This window comes from Squalius cephalus (genome assembly GCF_949319135.1).
Source record: "Squalius cephalus genome assembly, chromosome: 22".
NCBI lineage: Eukaryota > Metazoa > Chordata > Actinopteri > Cypriniformes > Leuciscidae > Squalius > Squalius cephalus.
In genome coordinates this window covers 15,525,451-15,543,566 of record NC_137143.1, presented here as the reverse complement: position 1 = coordinate 15,543,566, position 18,116 = coordinate 15,525,451, and the positions used below count along the sequence as shown (strand labels likewise).

General features: G+C 37.9%; 1 protein-coding gene across 1 annotated transcript; it reads left to right on the top strand.

Annotated features, from left to right (window-relative positions):
• Nucleotides 1-547: 547 nt before the first annotated feature.
• Nucleotides 548-3,446, top strand: LOC307150376 (uncharacterized protein). Its single transcript, XM_079857550.1, has 2 exons — nt 548-823; nt 2,339-3,446. The coding sequence occupies exons 1-2, from the start codon at nt 607-609 to the stop codon at nt 3,019-3,021; spliced, it is 900 nt and encodes a 299-aa protein (XP_079713676.1). The 5' UTR covers nt 548-606; the 3' UTR covers nt 3,022-3,446.
• The last annotated feature ends 14,670 nt before the right edge of the window (nt 3,447-18,116 follow it).

Here is an 18,116-nt window from a genome sequence, read left to right as displayed (position 1 = left end):
GCTTCTCCTCCTGTCCATACGGTAATTATCTACTGTGCGACAGAGAGTCGAGTGGTTATGACGCAATCGTTAGCCTATTTTTACAAAAACTGCTTCTACGGGGCCATAACGTAAGATACAAGGTAATGGAGCCTTTTATACATTTTCGTGTTTCTTTAGAAATAAATAATGGACAAATGGAGTCTTTAAACGCCTCATATGTAAAGTTATTCGCTGTCAAAGTGACGCCAAAATGAATGGGAGTCAATGGGATGCTAACAGCAGGTGATGGTCTGCTAATCAATGGCGGCGCCCGGGGAAACTTCAAAATAATATGAAACCCTGCCCCCCTGATTATTTCACTACAGTGCAGTCATAGAATGTTAATGACGCCCCCAATGTTAAATGAACGGCCAAAACGCACAAAAAGTCTTCCGTTTTTAGTTGAAAACGGTGTCGTGTAGACAGCCCTATTTGCTGGCGTCCTCTCTATATGCATGCGTTTTCTGCAGTGCTTTGAGTTCTCTCGGCCACCGTACCCGATGCTGCACTTGACGTCATAGGCGGAAGTCACTGTGGTTGCTTAACCCACTGAGTGGCAGTGCTGTGTTCAGCTATATACTGTCTATGGTGTTCAGCTTGAAAGCAGAAAAAAACAACACAAAAATGGGAAAGAGCTGTTCTGCGATTGACTGTAAAAACAGATTCAACAAGACATCGAATCTGTCTTTTTACAGACTGCCGAAAGCAAAAGAAAAGAGAACCAAATGGATCGCTGCACTTTGCAGAAACAACTGGAATCCAGGCAGCGAAACGTGGATTTGCAGTTGCCATTTTGTGTCAGGTATGGTGAATTTTGGGATCACACCTCCCAGGAGATCCCGACGGTTTGACCTCTATCTTTAACACCTATTCAATCCCACTGATGTCAGTTTGTTCATTTGAAGTCAATGTTTGCTGGTGTAAAAACTGTTTGGGGTTTTCACTTTATGAACTGACATTCTCTCCAATAACATCTCCACAACGTGTTTACTATTATTAAATATTCATTTTGTAGTGAGCTTTATTTTGAAATTAAGACGATGTAAATGTTACTTTATAAGAGAAGCAACGGTTAATTTTGTTTTCCTTTCAATTCTATTTTAATTTTATGAAATGAGTAAATTCATTTTGTTTACTATTTTTTGCCAGTCCTTAATTTCTTCCTCATTTAATCTATTCCAAAAGGCTTTTAATCACAAAGCGAAGTGTTTAAAGTTTTTCACACGCATGAATGGTGTATAAACATTCCTAATATTGTTTCTCCAAAACGAGATATTTAGTGGATAGGAGTCACTATGGTTAGAAAATTTCTGATGAAACTATCAAATGTGTGTTGGTCAATTAAAATAAGTAACCCTGCTGTAATTTCACTATTAAATGTTTGTTATAAGTTTGTATAACAGCTGTTGGCCCATTTACCTTTAGCATATCCTATCGATACATGTTATGAATCTTTAAACACACAACATAATCTATACAATTATGTGCATAGATAAACAATTATATATTCTTAACTTTGTTCGACGCTGATGTAATTACCTTTTTGAAAGTGTCTGTGCTCCAGAGAGCACTCACTAATATTTTCACTTTAACACAAAGAAGGAAACTATTTTAAACTATTATATGAAATATTTCAGAACACCATTAGTGGCTTCTGATTAGTCTCGATAAAAAAAAAATATATATTATTTACATGTAACATGTCAATTCTCTCTCTTTGCATGTGTGAGAGAAACAGAGCACACTCAGACAAGTGACGGTGAGTCGGACGTCTACACACTAGAGTTTATGCGTCAAATACTCAGCGCATCTGTTGATATTAATATAGGTAGTGCGCTTGCTGGAAAGACACAGACAGTGAAAGTCACAAAAGCTCAGAGTGGTCAAATTTAGGTGAGTGAAAATATATGTGCTAAACTTAGTCGCTGCCTGTAACTCGAACACTGCACTGTAAAAAGTATATGATCAATAAGTTATGACATGTTTTTGCATTGCTTTGGCTCATCAAAATAAGTTAAGCAATACAAAAACATGTCATAACTTATTGATTATATAATTTTCAATAAATGGTTAGATTTTATTCGCCACACTGTAAAAAAAAGTAAGTACAATCAACTTGGATATTTATGTCATTTCAACTTAAACATCCAAGTTGATTGTACTTAAACATTTAAGGCAGCAATTATTTTTTTTACAGTGTGGCGAATAAAATCTAACCATTTATTAGCCAGTGGCTAACAATAGAGATTATTTAGTCACCTAGCGAGAAATTTAGTCCAAATGTTGTTACTAGTAAAGCATTTTTTGTTTCTTTCAGGAAAAAAGAGTGATGATCCTCTACACCCTGACTATGTGCCAAGTTTATTCAGTTTCACACCCACCGCTGATCGAATTCGGGCTGTCAACAACCTGGAAAGATATCAACGATTTCGAGAAGTTTCTGTGAAAAAATTTGTCAGTGCCAACACAAGTAAAGAGCTAGCTGCAACAGCTCTTATGAACCTGCATCAAAATTCTGCTTTAAAGAAAGAGCTACAGACGGTTGAAATCCAAGACACTGAGGTCCAGGCGGTTGAAGTCCAAGGCACTGAGGTCCAGACGGATGAAACACACAGGGACATCTCCTCTTTACATGAACAGATCAAATCTTTAAACACTGAATGCCAATTACTGAGAGAAAAAGTTTACGGATTAGAAAGTGACTTAAAACTTAATTCTCTCGATCCGTCACATTTTGATGACAGCAAAATGAAAATATTCACAGGACTACCCAATTTACAGACTTTCATGCTATTGTTCAGTTCTGTGTCATCAGTTGTTCCTATTAGTGCAAAACAGTCGCTCAAGCCTACTCAGGAACTTCTTCTTACTCTGATGAAGCTGCACCTCAAACTGTCCGAGGAATTCTTAGGTCAGCTCTTCAGGATTCATCAGTCAACGGTATCAAGAATTCTTCGACGTTGGATACATGTCCACGGAGCCTTTAATTCCTTAATGTAAAATGAAGGCCTTAATTAGCGTTAAAAAAACGCTAGTTGCTTTTTTTTAATCGTAAACTCCAGGTAAATGCCATTTCACACAAACCCCATCCTGTGCTGTGAGTTTAGAACACAACGTGTGTCAGATTTACTTTTTTTTTTTTATGTTAGCTTAATCACAATTTTTTCTTAGTGGGGAGAAATTGACTGCATTTCACCTGATTTGTAAGCAGACGTCAATGCTGTAGTTTGAGACACCTTGCCGAATGTAGTGGGTTACTTATTTCATCAATATTAGACATTTTGTACATTTTGTAAATATTCTTGTTATTTCACAGTAATTATGTGTATAATAGTTTTGCATTTTTTGTGTGATTGGCAAATGGCATCTCTGATGAAGACTGAGATTGATATTTGTAAAGCAAGCTTGTCAAATAAAAATGTTACTCCACATTATGGTGTGCAGAGACTTTTCTTCTACAGTTTTGACTATTTCACTAGTTTTTACACCATCAAAGTGGTTTAGATGTGCTAATTATTCAGCACTACATTTCGTGTAAACCATTTTCCCAACAATTCTGGGAACACACTTGGTCTTAATAAAGATGGTCTTAATAATGCAGCGGTCAGACTAGACTTTGAGCATGAAAAATTTGAACGGGCACTGCAACTGTCATCTTGTTTAAAAACAGTTCAACATATAATTCAACCGAAATGTAAAAATATACTATCTACTGTATTAGGGGTTAACAGTTAGGGACCCAAGGACCAGATGTTTGAAAGAAGACACGGAGTCAGAATCATAAAAAATTGATGAAAAGTTTTACTGAAGATAGTTTGCAGTTTCATCAGCAGAAGTCAGCTTCACTCACACAGGAGTTCGTAGGCCGCCCCACTTACAGTTACAAAGATCACAGCAGTTATACCATTTCCAAGGTCTAAGCTACGTCATTGCTTCAGGTTGAATGATTCTCATTGGCTAAGAAATGGATAAATATAGTAATTTTCCACACATATACAGATAGACTGAAGCATATCTCCATAGATTATGCAGCTGACACTCCGACCCTGAAGTCAGGCACGTCGTGACCTTCCTGGTTGCAGATTTGGGTTGCTGGGCACCAGCATGTCCCGAACAACAACTCAGTCAATCTCAGTCAAATGCCAGTGGTTCCTTAACCTGTAACCAAGAAGACTAACACACACCGACACACAGCTTTCTCAAGGTTGGATTTGGCTAGGCTCTAACTATAAACAGGAGTCTCGTCTCAAAACAACAAGATAAGTTATTTTTTCTCAAGGATATAGGACACTTTAGTCTAAATGGAAAATAAGGCTTTAACTGAGAAATGGTCCCTTAAACTCAATGACCCCTATATGTTTTAACACGTTGAAGACCTTTCTCAAACACAAAACCAGTCCCTATTTCATTTCTGGAAGCTGGGATAATAGGCAAGCACTGTTACTGCATTCAGACATCAAGTACAGACATTAAAAAGAATACATGAAAAGAACATTTTAAGTAATCACACTGGTAACTTCAATAACAAAATAAAATCTCCAGTGAAGTAATTCAACCCATGTGATATTTAGAAGGAAAAATATTGATTAATACCTTGATTATAATTACTCATTACATATACATTGAAGCAGGAGTGGATTCCACTCCACCCTCTTCAACTGCAATACTGCAGATTTAAAGTTTGCATTCAGCTAAGATTTCACACCAGTACATATTCACACCAGTAAATATTGATCTTCTATTGCTCATGTCTTCACAAACAAAGTCCAGTACAGGTTCATCAAAATTGTGGTGTTTTGATGACATGGTCTTGCCTCATTTGCCTCGGTCTCCTTCTGAATGCCCCACCTGGAAATATTTAATAAAACACAGAGTTAGTGGGTGCATAAATATATTATATTTCAATAGTTTCATCTTTCCCATCCTTTACTGAAAGATAACTTTTAAACTTAAAATAAATGAATCATTCCTTGTTGGCTGCAGTTTTAAACTTTGCTGACTCTCGGTATATACCAAACTTGGAAGCAGTTATCCTGCCTCATCTGTAGGTGTACCAGATCCTTGATGTCCCTTTGTCTTCTGTTCAACAAGCTTCCACTGAGCATATGTGATCCACAAATCCTCAAACACCTTTCAAGAATCTCATTGTATAGGTCAAACCATCATTCTCAGCTAATTCATGAAGTTCTCCAAATGGTATAGAACAGTCATCTTTAAGAGCTGTGGGACAAAGTCTTTGTACTGTTTTGCATGGCTCTTGGATTTACATGCATGAGCTTATCCAGAAAGTCTTCCACAGACACAGACACAATGTAAGTAAGAGATTCATTGTGCAGTAAGCCCGACTCGATCGGCCCAACGGAGGCATCCGGTCAGCGGGTGAAGGTTTTTGCGCGCTACTGTCTCTCCTCGAGGCAAAGTAATTTGATTAAATGAAACACATTTTCTCATATGTATTTTCTCGTTATTTCATCTGACTCCATAAATGAAAAGGTTTTAATGATATCTGTGCATCATTAAATGTGAGCAGATGTTTGACTATTCTTTTTAACTCTTTACTGAAAATAATGTCCGAGTCTGTTAGAATAAAATCAAATGTTTAATCAAATGTATTATGTCAGGTAAAAGTATCATGCCAATTACATAATCAGTTCAAATATAATCAATGCAAAACATCAAATGCTCTGGAAAAAGAGAAGAGATGCGAACCCGACATTAGAAAGTAGCCTACATGACGCTGAGAGTCTCGGCCGCTCTCAACATCATTGGCTGATCTGATCGGAGTCTATTGTTGCATTTCATTATATAGACAGAAACTTCTTTTCACAAGGAAACATTTGCTAACAATGAGAATTTGCATTTGGAGTTCACACCTTTCGGGAGCAGGAGGCCATTTGCCTGGAAGACCCACTCTCCTCTGTGTGCGATTCATCTCTACCTTTTGGTTTACTTTTTTGGGAATGAGACCTTTGTACCAGTCGAACTGAGACATTTCAAATTATACCAAACATGTGTAATACTGTATGATAATTATTCACATTAAACCATATAGATTTTTGGGTAAATTTCAGGTGATCTCAGCATGATAGAAAGAGGGAACACAGGAATGGGGGGTCAAGGGAAAAAGATGTAGATTAGGATTGCTTAGGTGAGACTTGTCTCGAATGACGGTGCTAGTTTCACAAGAGAGAGTTCAAATGTTAATTTCCTTTGTTCTCTCAGAGAGTTGCCCTCTGTTCCAGTTTTTACAGCCTTACATGCAGTAGTCAGCGTCTTTGAATATAACTTTAGAGTTTCTGCAGAACTGTGAGCTCGCACTGATTTCAGAGCCTTACAGCTCTGACTAAAGCAAGCGTTCTTTGCTCACTTTCTGTTGCTATAATCATATTTTTTGCTTTTCATTCTGCTAAGATGACCATCAGCAACTTACTGTAAAGTGTCAGAAGTGATAACTCATTCAAATGACACAAAATATGTAATGATTGTCGCAACTGAACAATGGTTTGTCACATCATTTGTCACATTATTAAAAATGAGTTATTTCTCGAAGAATAAGAGGTGTCAAACTCAGCTCCTAATCAACTCAGAGTTTATAAACAACCCTGCTCTAACACACCTGTTTTTTTTTTTTTAACAGGTTCTATGTGCTTTTCTTAAATGTATAACTAGTCAATCTTATAAGCTTGATGAAGTCACACTGTTACAATTTATTTCACTGTTTGTCATATTTTATAGCAATAAATTGTGATGGCTAAATTTGTAAGCACAGAGCAAAATTGGAGATCGTGAAAATTAAATTAAAAAGTGTTGATTTTATGATTTAGTCTTCTGCTATGAATGTTGAATCTTCTTAATTTCATTACAAGCAAACAATGAATTAATTTACTATCAATAACATTTTGTGTTCATTTTGTTATTGATGTTTGTTCAATATAAATACACACGGAATAACTGCACACAAAAGACTGAGTCTCGCTGTATCGCTCAGGCTGCACGGCAGTGTCTATTCACAGGCGCGATCCCACTACTGATCGGCACGGGGACTTTGACCTGCTCCGTCTCCGACCTGGGCCGATTCATCCCTCCTTAGGCGACCTGGTGGTCCCGGGCTCCCCCAGGAGCACCATATCGATACCGAACTTAGTGCGGACACCCGATCGCCATAGTCCACTGCAGCCCAGAACCCCTGAGCTCAAGCGATCCTCCAGCCTCAGCCTCCCAGTATCTTGGATTACAGGCGCGCGCCACTGCACCCGGCGAGAGTGGCGAGAATCAGCGCTGATACTGAATCTAGTGGCTCACAGCGACATCTAGTGCATGAAAACAGATGATTAGGTTACAATAAGACAGTGTTAATTTAAGCTTTTTGAAATCTCCTTGGCGGCTTTATTTTTTTTTTTTTTTTTAAAGGTAAGTCGTATATTTAGGGGTTCAAGCATGAAATGCTGAAACCCTATTGTAATTGTAAGGATTTGTAAAACGCATCGTGCAGGCCAAACTGTAAGGCCTAGAGACTTGAAATCTGGCCAGATGGTAGGCCTCAATTTGGGGACAACCTATCAGAGTATGACCCCGATTGGCCCATAGGTGGCGCTACACCTATACACCTATCTACACCGTTTGTCCTAGACTCCAGTGTCTTACACCGTGATCCCTGGCTCAAGGCGGACAAAATGTGTAGGCCTATCTCCAATTTCAATTTAGGCAGCAAAAATGTTCTGCTATGTCAAATTTAGTCCAAAACCTACTTTTGCGAACTAGTCCCTGGATTTCGCCCGATCGGAACCAAACCAGTCTAGGACAATTCTCTGGACTCTCTAGATCAATAATTATCGAAAAAAAAGTTGTACTTTTGCATTTGGGTGGCTGTAACAGGGTCATTTAGAAAAGGGGCGTGACAAAATACACTCAAAAGTCTATAAATCCTAAAGGAAAACTAAGAACTTCACGAAAATTGATGAGCATATGTATCATAACATGGTGAAGAAGCATGCAGAGTTTCATGGAGATCGGACCATAGGTGGCGCTATAACTGTTAAAAAGCTTTAAAACCATATACATGGCATTGCCTGTATTAGCTGTAAATGGTCTTTTCAATCTATTATGTTAGTGGTTACATGCTTGCTTAAATAAAACTTAATAACTTTTGATGCTTTTGTGCTTAAAGGCCTTAAATGTCATAACTGCTTGAACCCCGGTAAATGCTGCTTGCAGCTTTAATTTCTTTATAATTATTTGTTTATCAATTTCATGCTTCAAATGGATTCAGCAACAACACAAAAAACACAACATCTGTTTATCCACATTTAAGTTTTCCATAACTTTCATCAAGAGTTATTGCATTTCATTATGCAATTAGCATTAGACTGTTCATTCATAGCGCCCTATATGCAAGCAGACTTTTAGACTACCGTAAGCACGGTGAACTGAAGATTTTTACAATCTCTTTTGTAGCTTTTTTTTTGTCAAAGGTAAATGTCTTCAAAATTGCATTTAAAATTAAAACTGATGCCTCAGGTTGTTAGAGCACAACACACAAAAGCACACAATAACCGTTTGACCACATAGTTGAAATTTTCCAGACATAACTTTCATCTAGCCATTCATAACGCACATGGGCTACCATATTTATCTTCATCTGTTCTCATTCATTTTAACACAGCTGATTCTTTTTTTAATCAAACTGATTTATAGTTTAATAAGTTAATCATTTGCTAGGCTATGTAAATAAGGAATCATTGCAATTAAATTAATTTGACATTGGTTATAACTGTGGACATAAAAGACTGAGTCTCACTGTATCGCTCAGGCTGCACTGCAGTGTCTATTCACAGGTGCGATCCCACTACTGATCGGCACGGGGACTTTGACCTGCTCCGTCTCCGACCTGGGCCGGTTCACCCCTCCTTAGATGACCTGGTGGTCCCGGGCTCCCCCAGGAGCACCATATCGATACCGAACTTAGTGCGGACACCCGATCGACATAGTCCACTGCAGCCCAGAACCCCTGAGCTCAAGCGATCCTCCAGCCTCAGCCTCCCAGTATCTTGGATTACAGGCGCGCGCCACTGCACCCGGCGAGAGCTGCGAGAATCAGCGCTGATACTGAATCTAGTGGCTCACAGTGACATCTAGTGCATGAAAACAGATGATTAGGTTACAATGAGGCAGGGTGAATTAAAGCTTTTTGAAATTTCCTTTGTAGCTTTTTTTTACTTTTTAAGTATATATATTTTTTCAGAATTATTTGTTTTCAAATTCATGCTTCAAGTTGATTCAGCACAACACAAAAACACACACAATAGCTGTTTTACCACATTTAAGTTTTCCATAACTTTCATCAAGAGTAATTGGCTTTTATTATGCAATTAATAAGAGTATTTATTCATAATGGCCTATATGAAAGCAGAATGTTAGACTATGTAAGCAGGGTGAACTGAAGCTTTTATCTCTTTTGTAGCTTTTTTTGTCAGAGATAAGTGTCTTCAAAATGGCATTTAAAAAAAACAAAAAAAAAACTGATGTCTCAGGTTGTTTTAGCACAATACACAAAATCACACAGTAACCGTTTAACCACATACCCAATGTTTTCAAGACATAACTTTCATCTAGCCTTTGCATAAGATTATTTGTTAATCTGTTCTCATTCATTTTAACATATTTGATTATTATTTTTAATCAAACTGATTTACAGTTTAATAAATGAATAATTTACTAGGATATGTATAGATTTTCAGTTTGTTTTTCGATTGTTAAATATATGTATTATTATAGGCTAAATGCAAAATATTGACATCTAATTAATCTTGAAAGCCTATAATTAAAAATAATGAATTGTTGTAATCACATTTATTTGACACTGGGTATAACTGTGGACATAAAAGACTGAGTCTCACTGTATCGCTCAGGCTGCACTGCAGTGTCTATTCACAGGCGCGATCCCACTACTGATCGGCACGGGGACTTTGACCTGCTCCGTCTCCGACCTGGGCCGGTTCATCCCTCCTTAGACGACCTGGTGGTCCCGGGCTCCCCCAGGAACACCATATCGATACCGAACTTAGTGCGGACACCCGATCGACATATCCACTGCAGCCCAGAAACCCTGAGCTCAAGCGATCCTCCAGCCTCAGCCTCCCAGTATCTTGGATTACAGGCGCGCGCCACTGCACCCGGCGAGAGCTGCGAGAATCAGCGCTGATACTGAATCTAGTGGCTCACAGCGACATCTAGTGTATGAAAACAGATGATTAGGTTACAATAAGACATAATTTTTTTTTACATAATTTTTTTTTTTTTTTAAAGGTAAGTGGTATATTTAGGGGTTCAAGCATGAAATGCTGAAACCCTATTGTAAGGATTTGTAAAACGCATCGTGCAGGCCAAACTGTAAGGCCTAGAGACTTGAAACCTGGACAGATGGTAGGCCTCAATTTGGGGACAACCTATCAGAGTATGACCCCGATTGGCCCATAGGTGGCACTACACCTATACACCTATCTAGACCGTTTGTCCTAGACTCCAGTGTCTTACACCGTGATCCCTGGCTCAAGGCGGACAAAATGTGTATCTCCAATTTCAATTTAGGCAGCAAAAATGTTCTGCTATGTCAAATTTTGTCCGAAACCTACATTTGCAAACTAGTCCCTGGTTTATCGCCCGATCGGAACCAAACCAGTCTAGGACAATTCTCTGGACTCTCTAGATCAATAATTATCGAAAAAAAAAAAGTTTTACTTTTGCATTTGGGTGGCTGTAACAGGGTCATTTAGAAAAGGGGCGTGACAAAATACACTCAAAAGTCTATAAATCCTAAAGGAAAACTAAGAAATTCACGAAAATTGATGAGCATATGTATCATAACATGGTGAAGAAGCATGCAGAGTTTCATGGAGATCGGACCATAGGTGGCGCTATAACTGTTAAAAAGCTTTAAAACCATATACATGGTACATTGCCTGTATTGGCTGTAAATGGTCTTTTCAATCTATTATGTTAGTGGTTACATGCTTGCTTAAATAAAACTTAATAACTTTTGATGCTTTTGTGCTTAAAGGCCTTAAATGCCATAACTGCTTGAACCCCGGTAAATGCTGCTTGCAGCTTTAATTTCTTTATAATTATTTGTTTATCAATTTCATGCTTCAAGTGGATTCAGCAACAACACAAAAAACACAACATCTGTTTATCCACATTTAAGTTTTCCATAACTTTCATCAAGAGTTATTGCATTTCATTATGCAATTAGCATTAGACTGTTCATTCATAGCGCCCTATATGCAAGCAGACTTTTAGACTACCGTAAGCACGGTGAACTGAAGATTTTTACAATCTCTTTTGTAGCTTTATTTTTGTCAAAGGTAAATGTCTTCAAAATTGCATTTAAAATTAAAACTGATGCCTCAGGTTGTTAGAGCACAACACACAAAAGCACACAATAACCGTTTGACCACATAGTTGAAATTTTCCAGACATAACTTTCATCTAGCCATTCATAACGCACATGGGCTACCATATTTATCTTCATCTGTTCTCATTCATTTTAACACAGCTGATTCTTTTTTTAATCAAACTGATTTATAGTTTAATAAGTTAATCATTTGCTAGGCTATGTAAATAAGGAATCATTGCAATTAAATTAATTTGACATTGGTTATAACTGTGGACATAAAAGACTGAGTCTCACTGTATCGCTCAGGCTGCACTGCAGTGTCTATTCACAGGCGCGATCCCACTACTGATCGACACGGGGACTTTGACCTGCTCCGTCTCCGACCTGGGCCGGTTCACCCCTCCTTAGACGACCTGGTGGTCCCGGGCTCCCCCAGGAGCACCATATCGATACCGAACTTAGTGCGGACACCCGATCGACATAGTCCACTGCAGCCCAGAAACCCTGAGCTCAAGCGATCCTCCAGCCTCAGCCTCCCAGTATCTTGGATTACAGGCGCGCGCCACTGCACCCGGCGAGAGCTGCGAGAATCAGCGCTGATACTGAATCTAGTGGCTCACAGTGACATCTAGTGCATGAAAACAGATGATTAGGTTACAATAAGGCAGGGTGAATTAAAGCTTTTTGAAATTTCCTTTGTAGCTTTTTTTAACTTTTTAAGTATATATATTTTTTCATAATTATTTGTTTTCAAATTCATGCTTCAAGTTGATTCAGCACAACACAAAAACACACACAATAGCTGTTTTACCACATTTAACTTTTCCACAACTGTCATCAAGAGTAATGGGCTTTTATTATGCAATTAATAAGAGTATTTATTCATAATGGCCTATGTGAAAGCAGACTGTTAGACTATGTAAGCAGGGTGAACTGAAGCTTTTATCTCTTTTGTAGCTTTTTTTGTCAGAGATAAGTGTCTTCAAAATGGCATTTAAAAAAAAAAAAAAAACTGATGTGATGTCTCAGGTTGTTTTAGCACAATACACAAAATCACACAGTAACCGTTTAACCACATAGCCAAAGTTTTCAAGACATAACTTTCATCTAGCCTTTGCATAAGATTATTTGTTAATCTGTTCTCATTCATTTTAACATATTTGATTATTATTTTTAATCAAACTGATTTACAGTTTAATAAATGAATAATTTACTAGGCTATAGGATATGTATAGATTTTCAGTTTGTTTTTCGATTGTTAAATATATGTATTATTATAGGCTAAATGCAAAATATTGACATCTAATTAATCTTGAAAGCCTATAATTAAAAATAATGAATTGTTGTAATTACATTTATTTGACACTGGGTATAACTGTGGACATAAAAGACTGAGTCTCACTGTATCGCTCAGGCTGCACTGCAGTGTCTATTCACAGGCGCGATCCCACTACTGATCGGCACGGGGACTTTGACCTGCTCCGTCTCCGACCTGGGCCGGTTCATCCCTCCTTAGACGACCTGGTGGTCCCGGGCTCCCCCAGGAACACCATATCGATACCGAACTTAGTGCGGACACCCGATCGACATATCCACTGCAGCCCAGAACCCCTGAGCTCAAGCGATCCTCCAGCCTCAGCCTCCCAGTATCTTGGATTACAGGCGCGCGCCACTGCACCCGGCGAGAGCTGCGGGAATCAGCGCTGATACTGAATCTAGTGGCTCACAGCGACATCTAGTGTATGAAAACAGATGATTAAGTTACAATAAGACATAATTTTTTTTTACATATTTTTTTTTTTTTTTTTAAAGGTAAGTCGTATATTTAGGGGTTCAAGCATGAAATGCTGAAACCCTATTGTAATTGTAAGGATTTGTAAAACGCATCGTGCAGGCCAAACTGTAAGGCCTAGAGACTTGAAACCTGGACAGATGGTAGGCCTCAATTTGGGGACAACCTATCAGAGTATGACCCCGATTGGCCCATAGGTGGCGCTACACCTATACACCTATCTACACCGTTTGTCCTAGACTCCAGTGTCTTACACCATGATCCCTGGCTCAAGGCGGACAAAATGTGTATCTCCAATTTCAATTTAGGCAGCAAAAATGTTCTGCTATGTCAAATTTTGTCCGAAACCTACATTTGCAAACTAGTCCCTGGTTTATCGCCCGATCGGAACCAAACCAGTCTAGGACAATTCTCTGGACTCTCTAGATCAATAATTATCGAAAAAAAAAAAGTTTTACTTTTGCATTTGGGTGGCTGTAACAGGGTCATTTAGAAAAGGGGCGTGACAAAATACACTCAAAAGTCTATAAATCCTAAAGGAAAACTAAGAACTTCACGAAAATTGATGAGCATATGTATCATAACATGGTGAAGAAGCATGCAGAGTTTCATGGAGATCGGACCATAGGTGGCGCTATAACTGTTAAAAAGCTTTAAAACCATATACATGGTACATTGCCTGTATTGGCTGTAAATGGTCTTTTCAATCTATTAAGTTAGTGGTTACATGCTTGCTTAAATAAAACTTAATAACTTTTGATGCTTTTGTGCTTAAAGGCCTTAAATGCCATAACTGCTTGAACCCCGGTAAATGCTGCTTGCAGCTTTAATTTCTTTATAATTATTTGTTTATCAATTTCATGCTTCAAGTGGATTCAGCAACAACACAAAAAACACAACATCTGTTTATCCACATTTAAGTTTTCCATAACTTTCATCAAGAGTTATTGCATTTCATTATGCAATTAGCATTAGACTGTTCATTCATAGCGCCCTATATGCAAGCAGACTTTTAGACTACCGTAAGCACGGTGAACTGAAGATTTTTACAATCTCTTTTGTAGCTTTATTTTTGTCAAAGGTAAATGTCTTCAAAATTGCATTTAAAATTAAAACTGATGCCTCAGGTTGTTAGAGCACAACACACAAAAGCACACAATAACCGTTTGACCACATAGTTGAAATTTTCCAGACATAACTTTCATCTAGCCATTCATAACGCACATGGGCTACCATATTTATCTTCATCTGTTCTCATTCATTTTAACACAGCTGATTCTTTTTTTAATCAAACTGATTTATAGTTTAATAAGTTAATCATTTGCTAGGCTATGTAAATAAGGAATCATTGCAATTAAATTAATTTGACATTGGTTATAACTGTGGACATAAAAGACTGAGTCTCACTGTATCGCTCAGGCTGCACTGCAGTGTCTATTCACAGGCGCGATCCCACTACTGATCGACACGGGGACTTTGACCTGCTCCGTCTCCGACCTGGGCCGGTTCACCCCTCCTTAGACGACCTGGTGGTCCCGGGCTCCCCCAGGAGCACCATATCGATACCGAACTTAGTGCGGACACCCGATCGACATAGTCCACTGCAGCCCAGAACCCCTGAGCTCAAGCGATCCTCCAGCCTCAGCCTCCCAGTATCTTGGATTACAGGCGCGCGCCACTGCACCCGGCGAGAGCTGCAAGAATCAGCGCTGATACTGAATCTAGTGGCTCACAGCGACATCTAGTGCATGAAAACAGATGATTAGGTTACAATAAGGCAGGGTGAATTAAAGCTTTTTGAAATTTCCTTTGTAGCTTTTTTTTACTTTTTAAGTATTTTTTCATAATTATTTGTTTTCAAATTCATGCTTCAAGTTGATTCAGCACAACACAAAAACACACACAATAGCTGTTTTACCACATTTAACTTTTCCACAACTGTCATCAAGAGTAATGGGCTTTTATTATGCAATTAATAAGAGTATTTATTCATAATGGCCTATGTGAAAGCAGAATGTTAGACTATGTAAGCAGGGTGAACTGAAGCTTTTATCTCTTTTGTAGCTTTTTTTGTCAGAGACAAGTGTCTTCAAAATGGCATTAAAAAAACAAAAAAAACTGATGTCTCAGGTTGTTTTAGCACAATACACAAAATCACACAGTAACCGTTTAACCACATAGCCAAAGTTTTCAAGACATAACTTTCATCTAGCCTTTGCATAAGATTATTTGTTAATCTGTTCTCATTCATTTTAACATATTTGATTATTATTTTTAATCAAACTGATTTACAGTTTAATAAATGAATAATTTACTAGGATATGTATAGATTTTCAGTTTGTTTTTCGATTGTTAAATATATGTATTATTATAGGCTAAATGCAAAATATTGACATCTAATTAATCTTGACAGAGATGGGGGACTCGAGTCAATGACTTGACTCGAGTCAGACTTAAGTCGCAAATTTTAGGACTTGAGACTTGCTTGACAAATATTAATAAAAGACTTGACTTGACTTTGACTTGATATTCATGACTTGAGACTTGACTCGGACTTGAGGTAAATGACTCGAAATAACTTGTCTTTTTAAAAATAAATATCTGTATTTGAACGCACCGCAACAATCACGTGACGGGCTGTGTGAAAGCCGCGTTGTCGTAGTGATGACGCTGAAGCGCGGGATCGTTCGCCAGCTGTGAAACGGTATGTATTATGTAATGCGCAAGTTTATGATCGAATCAGAGAGAAAAAAATGCAGAAGCATGGTTTCTCGAGAGAGAAATCGCAGCTCATAAGCAAACTTAAGACGCTGCTGAGACATTAAAGTCACATCAATGTCATGTGTCTTTACGGGATTTTTACGGGTTGTGTGTGAACGCACTCTCTTATTCCGGAAAATCACTGGCAGTGTGAATGAACCTACAGTAAATCAAACTAACCCGAGTCAAATCTCGGCTCACTTTATCCGTGTATTTTCCGGAATATCTGTGTGAAAGGGGCTTAAGGTCACACACCCTGACGAAGGCTCATCCGCAACGCATAGGTGCAAGTAGCTACTTGTCACCTGATTTTAAAATATTAAAGCCATGATGAAATAAAGGCTTTCTATATATTTTTAATAATATTCGAGTGCCTTGGATTAATGATTTTTTTATGATCTGAATAATCCCTTACATACAAAAGCACAGCGAAAAACAAAACATTTCTTGAAAATTAAAATCGGGTTAAAATATGTTAAAATATGCCATATTCCAGTTTTTCTTACCTGCATACATCCCTTTGTACTGTCTAGTTATATGCTACCAATATAGTCTGCTATCCCAGGGTTGACTTGAATGTTAAAAGAAACACTCTTTTACATAGAGTAAGTAAAAAGAAATCGCTAGTTAATACCACTAACAAGCACCCTCATTATGCTACCGTGTTAGTGTGGGGCTATTTTAAGCCTTGTTAGTGGTATTAACTAGCGATTTCTTTTTACTTACTCTATGCCCCATATACTAGCGTTATAAGCTAATCAGTTTTTATAAAACTCTTTACATTCGATTATCATGAAAACAAATCCCAGAGAACGGTCGACTCGGTTCCCATGTGTTATTAGGCCTACACCCCAGGTTCATTTTGCGCCGGAGTTGTCCTTTAATAGCATAATAGCATGTGTACAGTGTCTAATAATTGGATAGTTTTGGGGGATGCACATAAAAGATTGTAAAAAGACACCTACACACAAAGAAAAAAAAAAACATACAGACTTTCGAACCGAACCATGCATACACAAATAAACAAAACAAAAATTCAAACTTGCAAGCACAACCATGCACACATGCAAACAAACAATACACTCTTCACTCATACACACGCACACACATTCACTCACAAATATTAATGAATCAATTCACACTCAATCAAATCACCTCTCTCTCTCTCACACACACACACACACACACACACACACACACACACACACACACACACACACACACACACACACACACAGAGAAAGTCAAACACAGCCATGGACATGCAAACAATACACCTTTCACTCATACACATGCACACACATTCACAAATATTAATAAATCACTCACTCACACAGATTAATAATGTACAATAGTCAACCCACCTGATTGACAGGTTTAAGGTTTGTGTCAATTCAATTATTACTGTTTTTTTCTTGTTATTCTTTTGTTAAAAAGGAAAGATCTAACTTGTTGTTAAGGATGTGTTCATGTTCCATAAAGGGGATGCCAGTTTGAAGAATGCCATTTGGTGGCATAGGAACCATTATACTTGAATTGTGAATTGTTTAATATCTTTTAATGGTCTACTGCAATGTTTGAGGCATATTTATTTTTCATGCTTTAATGTTGGCCTAATTTCAGTTACATTTACATTTTAGGCTATGTAGTTTGAAATTGTATTTCTTTTTTAGATTTTTAACCACTCAGCTGTATGTGGAAATGTATATTTAAAAAAATGTTGCAAATAAAACCATAGTCCACAACTTATGTAGTTTTAACTTATTTTAATATATAAATTCTGTGAAATCATCAAACGTTTGTATGACTTGCCGTGACTTGTGACCCAAGCTACGACTTGACTTGACTTGCTTGACATAAAGCTGTGACTTGACTTGACTTGACTTGCTTTTCACAAAATTGACTTGGACTTGCTTGAGACTTGAAGGTTAAGACTTGAGACTTACTTGTGACTTGCACATGTGTGACTTACTCCCACCTCTGAATCTTGAAAGCCTATAATTAAAAATAATGAATTGTTGTAATCACATTTATTTGACACTGGGTATAACTGTGGACATAAAAGACTGAGTCTCACTGTATTGCTCAGGCTGCACTGCAGTGTCTATTCACAGGCGCGATCCCACTACTGATCGGCACGGGGACTTTGAC

Bases quoted from the DNA above. Each gene is read 5' to 3' on its own strand.
- LOC307150376 (XM_079857550.1), top strand. From the start codon at position 607: ATGGTGTTCAGCTTGAAAGCAGAAAAAAACAACACAAAAATGGGAAAG. The intron at 824-2,338 runs GTATGGTGAATT...TGTTTCTTTCAG, and splicing joins CAGTTGCCATTTTGTGTCAG to GAAAAAAGAGTGATGATCCT.